Consider the following 14,481-nt stretch of genomic DNA (forward strand, 5'->3'; position numbering starts at 1 on the left):
ATGAGACTGACTTAAGAACTGTCCCCTCCCATCTTACAGTCCTCTCTAGTTCTGGGACTAAACTCATGCACCACTACCGCCTAGTTTCTATGACAAGCTAGTGTGGCTACTGGGATTAAAGGTGTGTGTTATTGCTGCCTGGTTTGGAAGGCTGGCCATTGTGACTGCTTTACTTTTCTGATCCTCAGGCAAGTTTTATTTATCAAAATACAAACGAAATGCCACTGCAGGGAGACACAAAAGAGTCATTGAGAAGCTCATGAGCCAGTTAGCGTGGAGTGCAGCTCATCAAAAATAAGAGACCCTGCCTCTTAAAGGTTAATCAGAGAACCGACTTCTGGTAGTTTTCCTCTGACTTCCAAGCTCGGTGCTGTTCATAGAACACACATGCTCACTCTTGCATACAAACAACTCACATACAATAATAATTATCTTTTTTTAAAATCCCCAATTTTGCCTATTGCAAATAGTGCCTCAAAGAGCAAGGGAGTGCAGATGGGTCTTTAATAAGGTGATTTAAGTTCTTTGGGGTATAGGTCGGGGAGGGGTGTGGTGGCATGCAGCTGTAATCCAAGCCCTCGGAAGGTTGAGACAGAAGGACCACAAACCGGAAGCCAGCCTAAGCTACTTTGATCGGCCTCAGCTATGTGTTTACAGCTAGACATTCTATCGATGAAGAGACAGGCAGCAAAAGTGAAAATGGTAAATGTGAATGAATTAAAGTTTTTCCAGCATTAACTCATTAAAACAAAATAGCAGCGATATAGTCATTGTTATATTCTGTGTTGATGCTTTTTTGAAAAACATTTCAGTTGACTAAGATAGGTGCTTTGGAGGATGACACTGCTTTTAGCTGGGGAGTGATGTGTACAACTTGATGGTTTTCAAAACAATGAAGTGTATATAGAATCATGGTCAACTTACTCACTCTGAGCTTTGGACCATGTGAGCATATGGATAGCTCTAGTTCCCAGTCATCAGCTAGAAGCTGGTATGGAAGTGAAGGCTGTTATTTCTTGATTAAAGGTGGGAATTTTCCAGAAAAAGCTGTGCTCAAACCCAGCAGACAGTTTTCCTGACTGGTGTGAGAGACAAGCAGGATTATATGATTGCTTAGTTTCTATAGCATTCTCATGGAAACTTTTATGAAAATTTGGTTCATATGATAAAAACAATTTCAATTAGGAGTCCTTTGATGATGTAGAAGCAGTCTCTAAAGACTGAAGTATGTAATATATACATATATATATATATGCACAGATATATATTCATACTTATCAATGTGTAGCTTTGATCATGTAATTTACACATTTTTAAAGCATATAGATATATACCACCTGTACACACTGGTTCATATTATATTCAGATGTGCATGTTATACATGACATAAATACAGCAAACATACAATGCCCATTATACCACAGACTTCATATGTGTATGCCTTTCATGATAGGCTCCTAATGGGTGAAACAAAGCAGGGATTCAAGGAAGTGAGCTTTTTTTATTGGTGGAGTGGGATCGCTAATTGGCACAAAGATACCATGTGGACTAATCATTGTCTTAGGCAGTTACCTGTTTAGTTGTTTCTCCTTCCGGAGTTCCCTTTGTAGTCAGCCCTAAGTACCTCAAAAGATAATGAGATTCCCTCATCTGTCTCTAAGCATTAGAGCTGAGTTCTGCCCAGGCCTGAGTCTATGCTTTCATGGCTCAATCTTTGGATGCAGGGATGAGAAGTCTGTGTGTATGAAACGCTGTACCACACAGAGAGTTCCAAGTCAGAGCATCCGAACTTATGGCTCCATCCCAGAGCACTGTGGCTTCTGTGGCCTGTGAGCATGCCTCCTCTCTTCCTAGGAGGAGCCAACATCCATCTCTAACAGGAATTAATGTGATGTGTTCAAGAGTCAACTATGCCTCTCACATAACCACACCTTTCTGTAATAAGAACCAACTAATATTGTACAAAGTGATAATAGATACAAACAAAATAATAGCTGTAACCTACATAACTTGGGAGCACAATAGTTGACTTTAAAAACTCGTATCTCTAGAGCCTTTGTATGATCCGTGTGTATTCCCCCATTCTAATCTCTGCCTCCTGGCTGATCCTCCAGTATCCTGAGTTCTCATATAGTCCTCGCTCCTGCCTTAGAGTATCTGTTTTATTGTATTGGGTATGTTTATGCTAATTCCCTTCTGTGTATTTTCAGTTTTGAAAAAAAAATTGCATCTTACTTGTCTCTGGGGGCTTGCAGTTTTTATTTAGCACTCTGTGATGTTGGATTCATGTTTGCTTCACTTGTCCGCTGGTCTCTGGAACAGCCTATGCTCGCACTTTATATCATTTGTTCCTGTAGTAAAGGAAAAGAAACTTTAAATTTCTGTTTGTTATTAATATGTCCAAATGCAGCGAACTGGGAGAAGAATCTCATATTTGGTCACCTTGCTCAAAACTGGCCGCTTGTTATAATTTGTCGAGCTCCTATGTGCACTAAAACACACACAACACTGCCTATATATTGTGTAGTCCTGCAGATGCAAAGTTGCCTTTCATTCCTATGCCTTCTACTATTTACAGAGTGGTATCACAGGGAAGCGTAGCATATAAACAGTGGGCTGTTCAGCTTGCATTGCAGCCCAACTTGTTAATACAAAGAACAATGCTTGCTCATCATGGTTGGGAAAGTACATTTTTTTCTTAATTTTCTAAAACCTTTTAAATTATTAACATTTTAACAAATACTCTTTCTGAACCAGTTGAATGGTGTGATGGATTCCACTAATAGATTTTTTTAAATGGCGAGTCTTTGCAATTACTTTTACCGTGTGCTGTTTCATGTGTTAAGGATGGATCTGAATATTATGTGTTAATGTCTGTGCTGGAGAATGAAGTGTGTTATCCCCACAGTCATTCGTTTATGGTTAGGGTATGAAGATTATCAGTTCCGTGGGGCTGGGAGATGATTCAGTGTTTAAGAGCAGTGGATGCTCCCGCAGAGGATACAGGTTGGGTTCTCAGCACCCACATGGCTGTTCATGGGGTCAGGTCATAGAGACCGTCTGTAACTCCAGTTCCAGCGAATCTCTCTCCTGTCCATGCATCCACATGGTATTCCAACATGCATGCAGGTAAACACTCATGCGCATAAAATAAAAAAATGAAATATTTTTAAAAGATAGTCACTTACTTGAGAGAATCTAACACTGTGTTATTATATTCATAAGAATTACCAGTGCCATGACTTGATGAATCCATACTTTCGTCTTCATGTACCAACTGTAGTTACTTGGTGTTTCTTTCACTTAATATTTTCTTTCAACTTTCTGTTTACCTATGGTTGAAATGTATTCTCTGTGAACACAGTGTCAAGATATCGATTTTATATTGATTTTGCATATGGATCTTTGGGACAAAAATGTATCTACTAAATTGTCATCACTAACATAGATTAATTTTTAATTACATTTTCTAGATTTCCATTATTTTTATACTCCCCTATTTTAAGACTGGCTTTCCATTCTCTTATGTGTGGTCAATTTTGGAGAAAGTTCCAGGTGTTATTTAAGAGAAGGTGTATTCTTTAGTGCTTCGGTAGAATGTTCTATAAATATCTGTTAGGTCCACTTGATTTATATTGCCAGTTAGGGCCAGCATTTCTGTTTAGTTTTTGTCTCGATGACCTGTCTATTGGCAAGAGTTGGGGTATTGAAGTCTTCCACTATCAATGTGTAAGGGCCAATATGTGATTTATACCGTAGTAATGTTTCAGTTATAAAGTTGGGGGCCCTTGCATTCAGTTTTTAAAAGTTTAGAATCACAGTATCCTCTTAGTGGATTTTTCCTTTAATGAGTACATCCTTCCATGCCTCTTCTGGTTTGTTCTAGTTTAAGGTCTAGTTTATCAGCCATTGAAATAGCCTGGAATACGTTCCTTGAGTTTCACCTTGCCCCTATGTGGCCTCTATTCTTCCCATGGCCTTTGACAGAAGATATGGTTTTATTCCTATAGACTGTTGTTTAGACTGGTACAATGGAATGACTCGCCTCCTGTCTTTATTGATAGTGGTCACCTGGAAAGATGACTGCGCATGCTTCAGGAGTCTACACCTGGCATGTTAAACCCCTCTTCTCTTCGATGGGAGTCTGTGCCATCTGAGCTTTGCACACTGCCCTGCTTACTTATATGTATTCTTGTCAGTAGTCTGATTGTATGTTATTACTGCCAAAAGGTTCTCAGTTGTACGTTGATAGTATTCAACAACTACAAAATAGCTAACTCTGTGCTCCTTCTCTCCCAACATCTGAAACCCACCTTCTGACACCATTTCACTCTCTGCCTTTTGTCCTTTTGTAATCCATCACACCGATAGCAAATGCACTTGATATGGGTCTCTGAGGTCATGTTGATCTCAGCCAGCTAAAACCATCAGTGAATGCGTAAGAGTGAAACGATATGTTTTCGGTTAGCATTTTGTTTTTGTGTTGTGTGGTTTTCTCCTACTGGATCATTGTTTCTTTTTTTAATGATATTTTTATTTCTTCTTTGAAAATGCATAATGTATTTTGGCCATCTCTATCCCTTGCATTACTTTCTCCCAACTCCTCTTGGTACCCCAGTCCCATCTCCCTCCTCTGCATCAGCTCCTGCTCTCTTGCCCTGCTGGAGTTCCTGTTCTGACTTTCTCCAAAGATGGACTCTGTAAGCCAAAAAAAAAAACAACAACAACAACAACAAAAAAAAAAAACCCTTTCCTCCCCCATTTTTGGTCATGGTGTTTTGCTTCAGCAAACCATAACTAAGACAAATCTCGTGATTGGCTTCTTTTCCTTCCCTCATTTAGGACATAATATGACTCCTTTATATTCTCTCTGGAATGTCAGATTTAGATCTCCTTTGTTATTCTTTGCCACCTTCTGTATAATTTCATCCTATCTACCTCTAGTTCATTAACTTATTCCCTGTCCTCCCACTCCCGTGTGGTGTGAGTGAGTGTGTGTGTGTGTGTGTGTGTGTGTCTGTCACAAGACTCAGTACTGTTAATGAATGCTTTAGGTGCTGATAGATGTATGAAATTGGCCTTAGACCAGTCTAGTATAAGAAGCCACGCCCCAGTAGGCGGGGACCACAAGCTATAAGACTGTATTTAGGTTCTCTTGTGCTGCTGGGACCCAATGCTTTGTTTTAGAGGCAGTTGGCCGTTTCAGTTTTCACTTTCTTTTACCCTAGAGTCCCATTATAAAGTATATTGGAGACACACCACTATCCCTGCTTACATTCCACTAGTGTTTTCCAACTGAGAGGTTACTTCAGGCAAAAGATATGGCCATCAAAAATTGTAACTGTTACTTTAGGGACGTTATCCATTAATTAATCCCGGTTTCTATTTTATGTTGGAACCTCAAGTTGTAATGGTAATATTTGTACAAATTTTTAAGAATTCTAGATAACACAGCAAAGAGAGAAGGTAGTATGTACTTCATTTTGGTTCGTTTCTTGTGGGTCTCATGGAGCCTAGGCTGTCCTTGAACTCCAGATCCCTCTGTTTGCAGCCTGAATGTGGTATTTCATCCATGAGTCACTACACCCAGCCCATAATATTTTATTTTATTTCTTTATTTAAAATTATTAATACTTGATTTTAATAGATACAGTACATGCCTAGTTGATTGATTTTAGTTCATGTATTGCAATGTGCTCTAAAGGCTTCTTACTTAAATTTTTTAAAACTTTATTTAAAAATCACAAAGGATCCAAGCAGTGCTGGCGCACACCTTTAATCCCAGATCTCAGGAGGAAGAGGCAGGCAGATCTCTGTGAGTTTGAGGCCAGCCTGATCTACAAGAGCTAGTTCCAGGACAGGCTCCAAACTTACAGAGAAACCCTGTCTCTCAAAAACAAAAACAAACACAGAGGAAGACTTTATGTTTAAAAGAAAAACTTCTTCCAACTGTTCAGCTTTATTTGGGCAGAATAAAATCTTGTGAATATTGTAACATGATTAATAAAAACTCAGAGACAGAAATTGGGGTTCATCCTGAAGGTCAGAAAAGCAAAACAACCAGCCACTGGTTCTTACCTCAGTCTGAAATGGCGATCCTGCCTCTAGGAATCTTAGAATGAGATTGTGAGTGAGAACTGTTTTCTCCTGGCTTATATTCCTCTCTAGTGCTGGGGTTAAAGGCGGTACCACTACCACCCGGTTTCTATGGCAAACTAGTTTGGCTACTGGGATTAAAGGTGTTTGCTGCCGGGTGGTGGTGGCTCACGCCTTTAATCCCAGCACTTGGGAGGCAGAGACAGGCAGATCTCTGTGAGTTCGAGACCAGCCTGGTCTACAAGAGCTAGTTCCAGGACAGGCTCCAAAACCACAGAGAAACCCTGTCTCGAAAAACCAAAAAAAAAAAAAAAAAAAAAAAAGGTGTGTGCTACCACGGCCTGGTCTGTAAGGCTCGCCAGTGGGGCTGTTGCACTCTCTGAACGTCAGGCAAACTTAGTTTAAAATACAAGTGAAGTATGACTAGAGAATGTTCTCAGGATTCAGTCTGCCATCGGTGCCCACATCTTCTTTCTTTGAAAAACTGTCAATGATACATTTTATTTCCTCTTTCTTTTCTAACTTCTCTTCCTCAAACCCATTACTTACAATAAGTAACCCTAAAAGCAAAAGAGAGCTTAAAGAATTTACCATAGGACATGTAGTAAACATTGCCCAAGACCCAAGTTGTATTCTGTACTTTAAACATTGAGCCTAAACCCCAACCCAAGCCAAACACTCTTCCCTCAGGGTCACCCAACTCTACTGGAAAAGGTCCTAGAGGCTTCACTTGGGGGCTAATATTTGAAGTTCTTATGCAGTGTTTAGCCACTTATCTAAGAAAGTCTATGTGCCCGCCAGAAGGGTACATCCTAATCATACTGCTACGTAAGATAATTCTTCAAGTGTTTAATAAATGTGAGTAAAAAAATCCCAGATCTCTATTGCAGTTGAAATGAAGATGGCTAAAGAGACTAACATGTGGCCAGCACCCCAGGCGAGGAGACTAATCCCCTAATAGTTCAGCTGTGGATGTTTAGGCAGTGCCCAAACAAACAGAACAATATTTGACCCCATGGGTCCTTTCACTGGGTTACCCCTGCAGACAGTTCTTCCTGATGTTGAGCTGTTCAGTGTCCACCTTGCTCTGTATCCTAGCAGGCTTTGAATTTGAGATCCCACTTGCCCCAGCCTCCCAAGCACCTAAAATGGCAGGCCTGCCTACCCAGGCTGGACCTCAGTTAGTATATTTTAAGCTCGGTTTGTTCTTTAGAAAATGGAATTAGTAGAATGTTCACATATTTTTTTAAAGACTTCATTTCAGGGGCATGTCTTCTTGCTGTTGCTTTATTTCGTTGTTCACTTTTGGCTGACCCTGAGCAGAGGCTCTTCTGCCTCAACCCCACAGGTGCCGTCAGGGTTCCGGTTATGCTGAACTGTAGCGGGTTTTAATGTGGCATCTATAAATAAAATCTGGCTGAAAAGGTTGTGCTGGGTGTAAGTGTAAAACAAGCTTGGGAGAGCCAAGTCATCCAAGGCCTACAGATGTCTATCGGGGAACGTAAAGTTAATGTATTTCAGAATTTTCAGCTTGGCTGCTAAAGATGCATTTTGAACCTTAGAGCGCTTTGACTGATTCCACAATCACAGCCATGCCACCTGCAACTCATGCCGTGGCCCGGAATCGTGGCTGCTCAGGAATACTGAATCCCTGGTTAGGCCAGAGTACCATGGGGTAATGGGGGCTTTGCTCTGATTTAACTGAATAGTGGAGGAAATGAAGTGACGGCTTTATTATGTTGGTGCTCTCCTTTGTGAGACTCATAAGCAGAAATAAAAGAGCCGGAGGTCCTAACGGGGCCGCCATCACATCTCAGTGTTATTCCTGGTATTGTAATAGCGAAACCTGTTAGCGAGAGCGTTGGTTGTAATCTATGTTTTTGATTATCGATGACAGGATCCTAAAATTACACCCAAATATCTCTCACCGGTTCTGAAATTGAGTTTCTGAAAAAGCACTGCAGAAGTAATAGGAGGTAAAGTGCAGAGTTCCCAGAGAAATGAGCTGCGAATTGAGCCTGCAATGGAAATTGATCCTATCAGTCAGCTTCTGCCCTTATTCTGAGAGAAGGAGGGATGACAGAGCTGGAGGAGGGTGGCTGATTAAATAGGAGACTAAGAGCTGGAGGCTAGAACTGGGCTTGTTGGTCCCTCGGGTCAAGAATGTAACTGTCAGGCTTCTCTGCTGGAAGCCTGGCTCAATCTGGCAGAAAGAGAAGGAAATGAAAAATGCCCTGGGCCAGAGTGGGCGTCACTGGAGTTTCCTGACTAAGTTTCCTGCAGTGGCCACTTGGTGCTCCCCAGGGGCTCTATTCTAGCCAGTGATCTCAAGGTAGACCAGTTGGCCTCATGATTCACACCAATGGAGCTTATCCTGATGCCCCTCTCAAGAAGTCAGGGTGTGTCAGTGTGTCCTGAGGGTGGGAATGCAACGAGAAATGGGCTCAGAATCGATTCCCATTCTCAGCCCCGTCTTTGGGATCCATGAGGAATGAGGAGCAAATACCCGGTAACTACTAGTCTTGTGTATATAGTTTATTGGCCTGTTACCTAACGAGAGGAGATCTATATTGCTCCCATAGAACGGCACTAATGGCATGCTGGGGGAACTTGGTGGGCGAGGGTGATGTGTGTATTGTACTCTTAGGGATGTAGTGTATGTTCCAATTAGCCCTGCCGAGGCCCCACGTTTCTGGTTATGGAATTGCTCCTGTGTGATCTGTTTCTACAACTATGCCCTTCAGAGTCTTGAGTGATCATCAGTGTAACTCACTGGCGTCCGTGTCCCCCTGGAATGGCGTGTTCACAGTTAGCAAATATTTCTGCAGAAACCTTGAAGCTGAAGCTATCGTAAAAGGCTCACTTAAGATGATGCAAGCCTTTTAGAGCCATTGCTGTTTCAGATGAAAGTTTGCAGGCTGGAAGACGAAAAGAGAAAGAAGATTCCTTGGGATGAATTGGGAAAGGCTTAGTCACTGGGCTTGATCTAGCCACAGTATCGTTAAAGAGAGACAGTTGTCACAGGTACATGGCAGCACAGGGACTACCTTACATTCTGGGGTGTAGCACAATTAATGAAAACCCAGAGACTGGTACTGGATTTCAACCTGAAGGTCAGAAAAGCAAAGCAGCCAGCCACTGGCTCGTACCTCTACCTCAGTCCAAAACGGTGATCCTGCCTCCGGGAATTCTCAGAATGAGACTGACTGAGAGCTGTCTCCTCCCATTTTTTATTCCTCTCTAGAGCTGGGATTAAAGGCGTGCATCACTACCACCCAGTTTCTATGGCAAATTGGTGTGACTACTGGGATTAAAGGTGTGTGTCACCATTGCCTGGTCTGTAAGACTGACCAGTGAGGCTGTTGTACTCTCTAAACTTCAGGCAAGCTTTATTTATTAAAATACAAATGAAATATTGCTACCCTTGGGGTGTAGCTGTCTTTTAACATTCATTGTTCATGTTTGGGTGGATTTTTTGTTTGTTTGTTTTTTGTTTTTTGTTTTGTTTTGTTTTTTTTTGAGATTGCCGTCAGAACCTCAGATGTGTATGTTTGACTCCATTCACAGCTGCTGCCATGTTAGTATTTTGTTTGGTTGGTTGTTTTTTGTTTTTTTTGTTTTGTTTTGTTTTTGTCAGATTAACTACAATGCTCACTTAACTTTGCCTCTGGGCCCTAGCAAGAGAAAACAGTAAAGTATCCACCAGCAGTAGACCATTCTGCCATTAATTTGTTGATTCAAATTCTGTATCCAGCTTTTAACAAGTAGGACAAGTGGCCAGGAAATAGAGTCAAAATGACTTTTATAATGAGGCCCTGTTGATACGATCCATAGCTACCTCTCTTGGCATTGACCTTGCCACATTGCTATCAACGTTTCTGTAGAGACAACAGAACTGCTTACCATTGACAGAAGCCTACAGAGAATGCCCAAGGAAATAGATGTGTCATGACTTCTGATAGACTTGCTTCTCCATAAGCTGAAACGTCACTGAATCCATCCAGCCTGCTAAGCACATATGTTAGCAACAGCATCCTATGGAGTATCTGTGGGATCCCATTCTGGCCACTGCGCTGACTGGGAGCTTTGCTTGGTTGTTCTGCAGGTACCCTAGGAAAGGACCAAGACTACAAATGCAGTTTCTCTATAATGTGTGTCTGCTTTTGTTTCAATGTGAAATTAAAAAAACGTAAGAACAGAGTTCTTTTTTAAAACATTTTTATTGGGTTTTTTGTTTTATTTATTTATTTATTTTTAAGATTTCATGCCAGGTATTCTGCGTTTTGATCATATTGACTCTTTCCTTCAACTCCTTCCAGATCCATTCCTACTCCTCATGTCCTCCCAACTTTATATCCTCTTTTCTGTTATTTTTAAATAGCAATAACAATATTTTAATAACTGAAGCCCATCTTTTTTGCTCATATACTTCTAGGTGTTGGTCCTCTCTGGAGTGTTTTTGGTCTACCAGGAGATGAGGGACATACCTAGTCAGGGACAGTCCATTCTGTTTAGATGCTTGTGTACAGTAGCTTTGTATTTGATTAATCTGGCACTTGAGGATGCTAGACAGACCCAGCTTCTGCATCCAGGAGTTGGGTCCATACACCTATCAGCTGTTAGTTATGGCTCTCATGACAGTATGGTTTTAAGTCCTTGGTCATGGAGATGTTCAATTTCTGCCAGTGTACCTGTTTCCTCGGCAGATGAATGAAAAGCTTGAAACTTCATTTTGCCTCGGAGGAATTCCCAAGGGTGCTAACTAAGAAAAAAGAAGCATGCGTTCTGTGAGAACTCTACCACAGACGGACAAAAACACTTAACTTTGTAGTCCCGAGGCCTTGTGCAAACATGTATTTTCTTGGGAAAGGCATAGCGTATGCTGTGTATGATAGTTTTCCATTGAAGGCAAGCTAGACGACACTGCTGGACAGTCAGTCAGTTAGTGCAGTGATGAAAACCTCGGGGAAGCACGTTAGGACTGTCCTGTGGAGATGTGATTCTGTAGGAAGACAATGGAGAGATGCCTCCTGATCTGTAAGAGATGTTGGCTTTCCTGAAAGTTTTCATAAACATTTGAGTAATGAAACATTAAATACACTGCAGCATTTCCGTTACATAATAAAACGTTGCCAACCTGGACGAAGCCTTGGTGTTATTTCTAAGTACCGTATTTATAATATTTTCCGAGCGTCTGTAATTTTAAAAAGTTGCTTTATAAGTCCCCTAATTTAAATTTAAAAAAATAGTTCATCCATAAAGAATATTCCATAAGAATGCCACTCGGTATTACCAGAGGCCATGTTGGTCTTCTTGTGCTTGGTCCCTAAGTTCTGTCGAGAAAGCATCATGAGATCGCTGTTAGAAACAGATGCACCAGAGGCAGAAGCCCATGGAAGTTAAACGCGATCTGCAGACATAAGGCAGACACATTTCTGGTTTGCTCCGGTGAGGATGGTTTTTGTCGCATATAGCTACAGGAGACTGCACTGGCCTCTTCCGCCACTGGTTAGGAAGTAAAAGGGGAGTTGTCTTCCTAGCACCCCGTCACAAAACGAAACACATGCTGTTATACATCGCGGTCTTCCATGACGTTGAGAAAGCATTACTAACACGAGCGCCGTTTCCTTGTCCCTTCAGAATCTTAGCCACAGTCCGGCCTTGACTCTGACTAAGTCGCCGAGCAAGACTCGGCCACAGAGCCGAGATTTATGCTTTGGGAATGGAAGCATCCAGTCCACAGAATTGTTTTAAGTGCCTGGTGAAGCCTAACTATCGTTTCTTAAGTTTCTGTTTTCTTTATCAATTGTTATTCTCTTGAATTCACTATGGCAACCACGCTTAAAGGGAAATAAAATTTGAAATTATCAATGAACCGTGGCTGTAGCAGATTCTAGCTTGACGCAGAGCATTCTAGCTTGGTCTTTGCCTAACCCTGAAAGGGCCACCCTTGCAACATGGCAGGGCCCATAGTATGTTCAGTAATGGGGATATGGTTTGTCTTAGTGCCATCATTTCCAAAACAAGCTTACTCCTTTTCTGTATGTTTTACCTCATATTATTCAGAACACACGTATTTCTTGCATGTGTTTAGAGTTTCTAGGTTGCACAGGCTCCACCTTATTCATTCTTTTCCCGTGTGTTTTTCTTCTTTTTCAAACTAGATCCCATGCGTGGCCCGAGAAAACTGGAAGTTGTCGAAGTCAAGTCTCGGCAAATCACCATCCGCTGGGAGCCATTTGGATACAATGTAACCCGTTGCCATAGTTACAACCTCACGGTACACTACTGTTACCAGGTGGGAGGACAGGAGCAGGTGCGAGAGGAAGTGAGCTGGGATACGGATAACTCCCACCCCCAGCATACCATCACCAACCTGTCCCCGTACACCAACGTCAGCGTCAAGCTCATCCTCATGAACCCCGAGGGCCGCAAGGAGAGTCAGGAACTCATCGTGCAGACGGACGAAGACCGTGAGTGCTTTCAAGTGATAATGTCTATGTGGAATACGTCCCCCCAGAATGGCTTCCATGTCTTTGAATTTAGAGCTGTGTGTTGAAAACAAGGTGGAAGGAAGGACTCCTTCATGGAGCTTAGTATGTCATGTGCCCTCACTCTGAAGCACTGAAGAAACAGAGGGAGGCTTATCGTTTTTATATCATTCCGTTTCCCACACTATCACAGATGCATACAATTCTCATCTCCCACAATCCTGTCACCCTGTCTACCCTCCCCTGTCTCTCACAGTTCTTTCCATTACATCTACCTCAGTTTTGTTCCATGACCCACTGAGATTATCCAGGACCATCTGTGTGACCTCGTGTGTAGACCATTAGAGTCTGGTGGGCTCAGCTCTGGACACACAACCAAAGACAGCAATTTTCCGCTCTACAAGAGTCTTTCGCCGGGCGGTGGTGGCGCATGCCTTTAATCCCAGCACTCGGGAGGCAGAGGCAGGCGGATCTCTGTGAGTTCGAGACCAGCCTGGTCTACAAGAGCTAGTTCCAGGACAGGCTCCAAAACCACAGAGAAACCCTGTCTCAAAAAAAAAAAAAAAAAAAAAGAGTCTTTCATTCTGATAGTGTGGACAACCCTATGTCCCTTCTGCCTTCTTTGACTAATTATTGATAGAGCTGGTCCTGTGTGGTTTTGTGCAGGTCTGGTATAGATAACTACAGCTGTGAGTTAATAGTTGCAGGGGCTGTGTGTAGTAGGAGCTGCGTTGGGCTGCGTTCCCACCCAGCTCCACGCGGCTAGCTTTACCTGAAAAAATTACACGGAAACTGTATTCTTTGGAACACTGCCTGGCCCATTAGTTCCAGCCTCTTATTGGCTAACTCTCACATCTCATTAATCCATTTTTAATAATCTGTGTAGCCCCATGAGGTGTGGCTTACCAGGAAAGATCTTAACCTGCATCTGTGTCCGGTGGGAGAATCATGGCGACTGGCTCAGCTTCTGTCTCCCAGCATTCTGTTCTGTCTACTCCGCCTAACTAAGCTGCTGTCCTATCAAAAGGCCCAAGGCAGTTTCTTTATTAACCAATGACCTTCCTCCATCAGCTATGTGAGTCAGGAGGATGCTATTGTGTGACCCCCTCACCCTATCGTTCATCTCACACACTTCCTGACCCCTTCTGGAATCTTCCCTGAGCTTCAGAGGAGGTGGCATGAGTTTCTATTTAGGGCTGGGCCCAGAGCAAATGCTTGCTCTCCAGAGCTTACCAGTCATGTGGCATTTATCTATATGGAGATTCTCTAGTATTCTCAGCAGTTCTTGACATTTTTATTACCACGTTGGAAGGAGAAGTTAATGAGCTTTTCTATTACCTCGGTTCCACAGACTGCTCTCCAACCATCTTTACATGAGATTCGTTCTCATCCTTCCAGTCAGTGGCCGCACAGACACAACACAGGAGTCCCACCTGTAAGCACCTATGATCATGTGACTTCAGAGGGCCTCCCTGACTTCTGGCTCTTTCTACCCCTTTTCTGCAGTGTTCTTGAACTGTAGAGAGGGTGCGATAAGTCTCTCATTTATATGTTGTAACATATTATATATTTTCATTCATTTTTGTGTAAACCATCTTTACAAGGAAACCATCGTTTTCCATCTGTAGCAATATGCATGTCCCAGAAGAGAGGTGATAAGCATCCAAAACTGCAGAGTCAGCCCTTGCAGGATATAAGAGAGTGTTAGTGGTAAACGGGTGATTCCTGCTTTAAGGAGTCCTGTTGTTGAGTCAACAAGAAATAATGGTGCGGCCAGTTCATCTGTTTCACCAACTAGATCTGACTGGCAGGGATAAGGACACACCCAACTGCATTGGAGTTTCAGTGAGAACTAAGTTGGGAATTCCTTGGAATACTGTCAGAATGTCAGACT

At 42.3% G+C, this 14,481-nt stretch overlaps 1 protein-coding gene across 3 annotated transcripts in view; it reads left to right on the plus strand.

Moving 5' to 3' along the window:
* Nucleotides 1–14,481, plus strand: part of Ptprm (protein tyrosine phosphatase receptor type M) — a 694,512-nt gene that overhangs the window by 392,529 nt on the left and 287,502 nt on the right. For all 3 annotated transcript variants that reach the window (XM_075956536.1, XM_075956537.1, XM_075956538.1), the window contains one exon: nucleotides 12,261–12,569. In XM_075956536.1, the coding sequence (XP_075812651.1) occupies nucleotides 12,261–12,569 (309 nt within the window). The remainder of the gene's footprint in view (nucleotides 1–12,260; nucleotides 12,570–14,481) is intronic.

This window comes from Microtus pennsylvanicus, chromosome 22, assembly GCF_037038515.1.
Source record: "Microtus pennsylvanicus isolate mMicPen1 chromosome 22, mMicPen1.hap1, whole genome shotgun sequence".
Taxonomy (NCBI): domain Eukaryota; kingdom Metazoa; phylum Chordata; class Mammalia; order Rodentia; family Cricetidae; genus Microtus; species Microtus pennsylvanicus.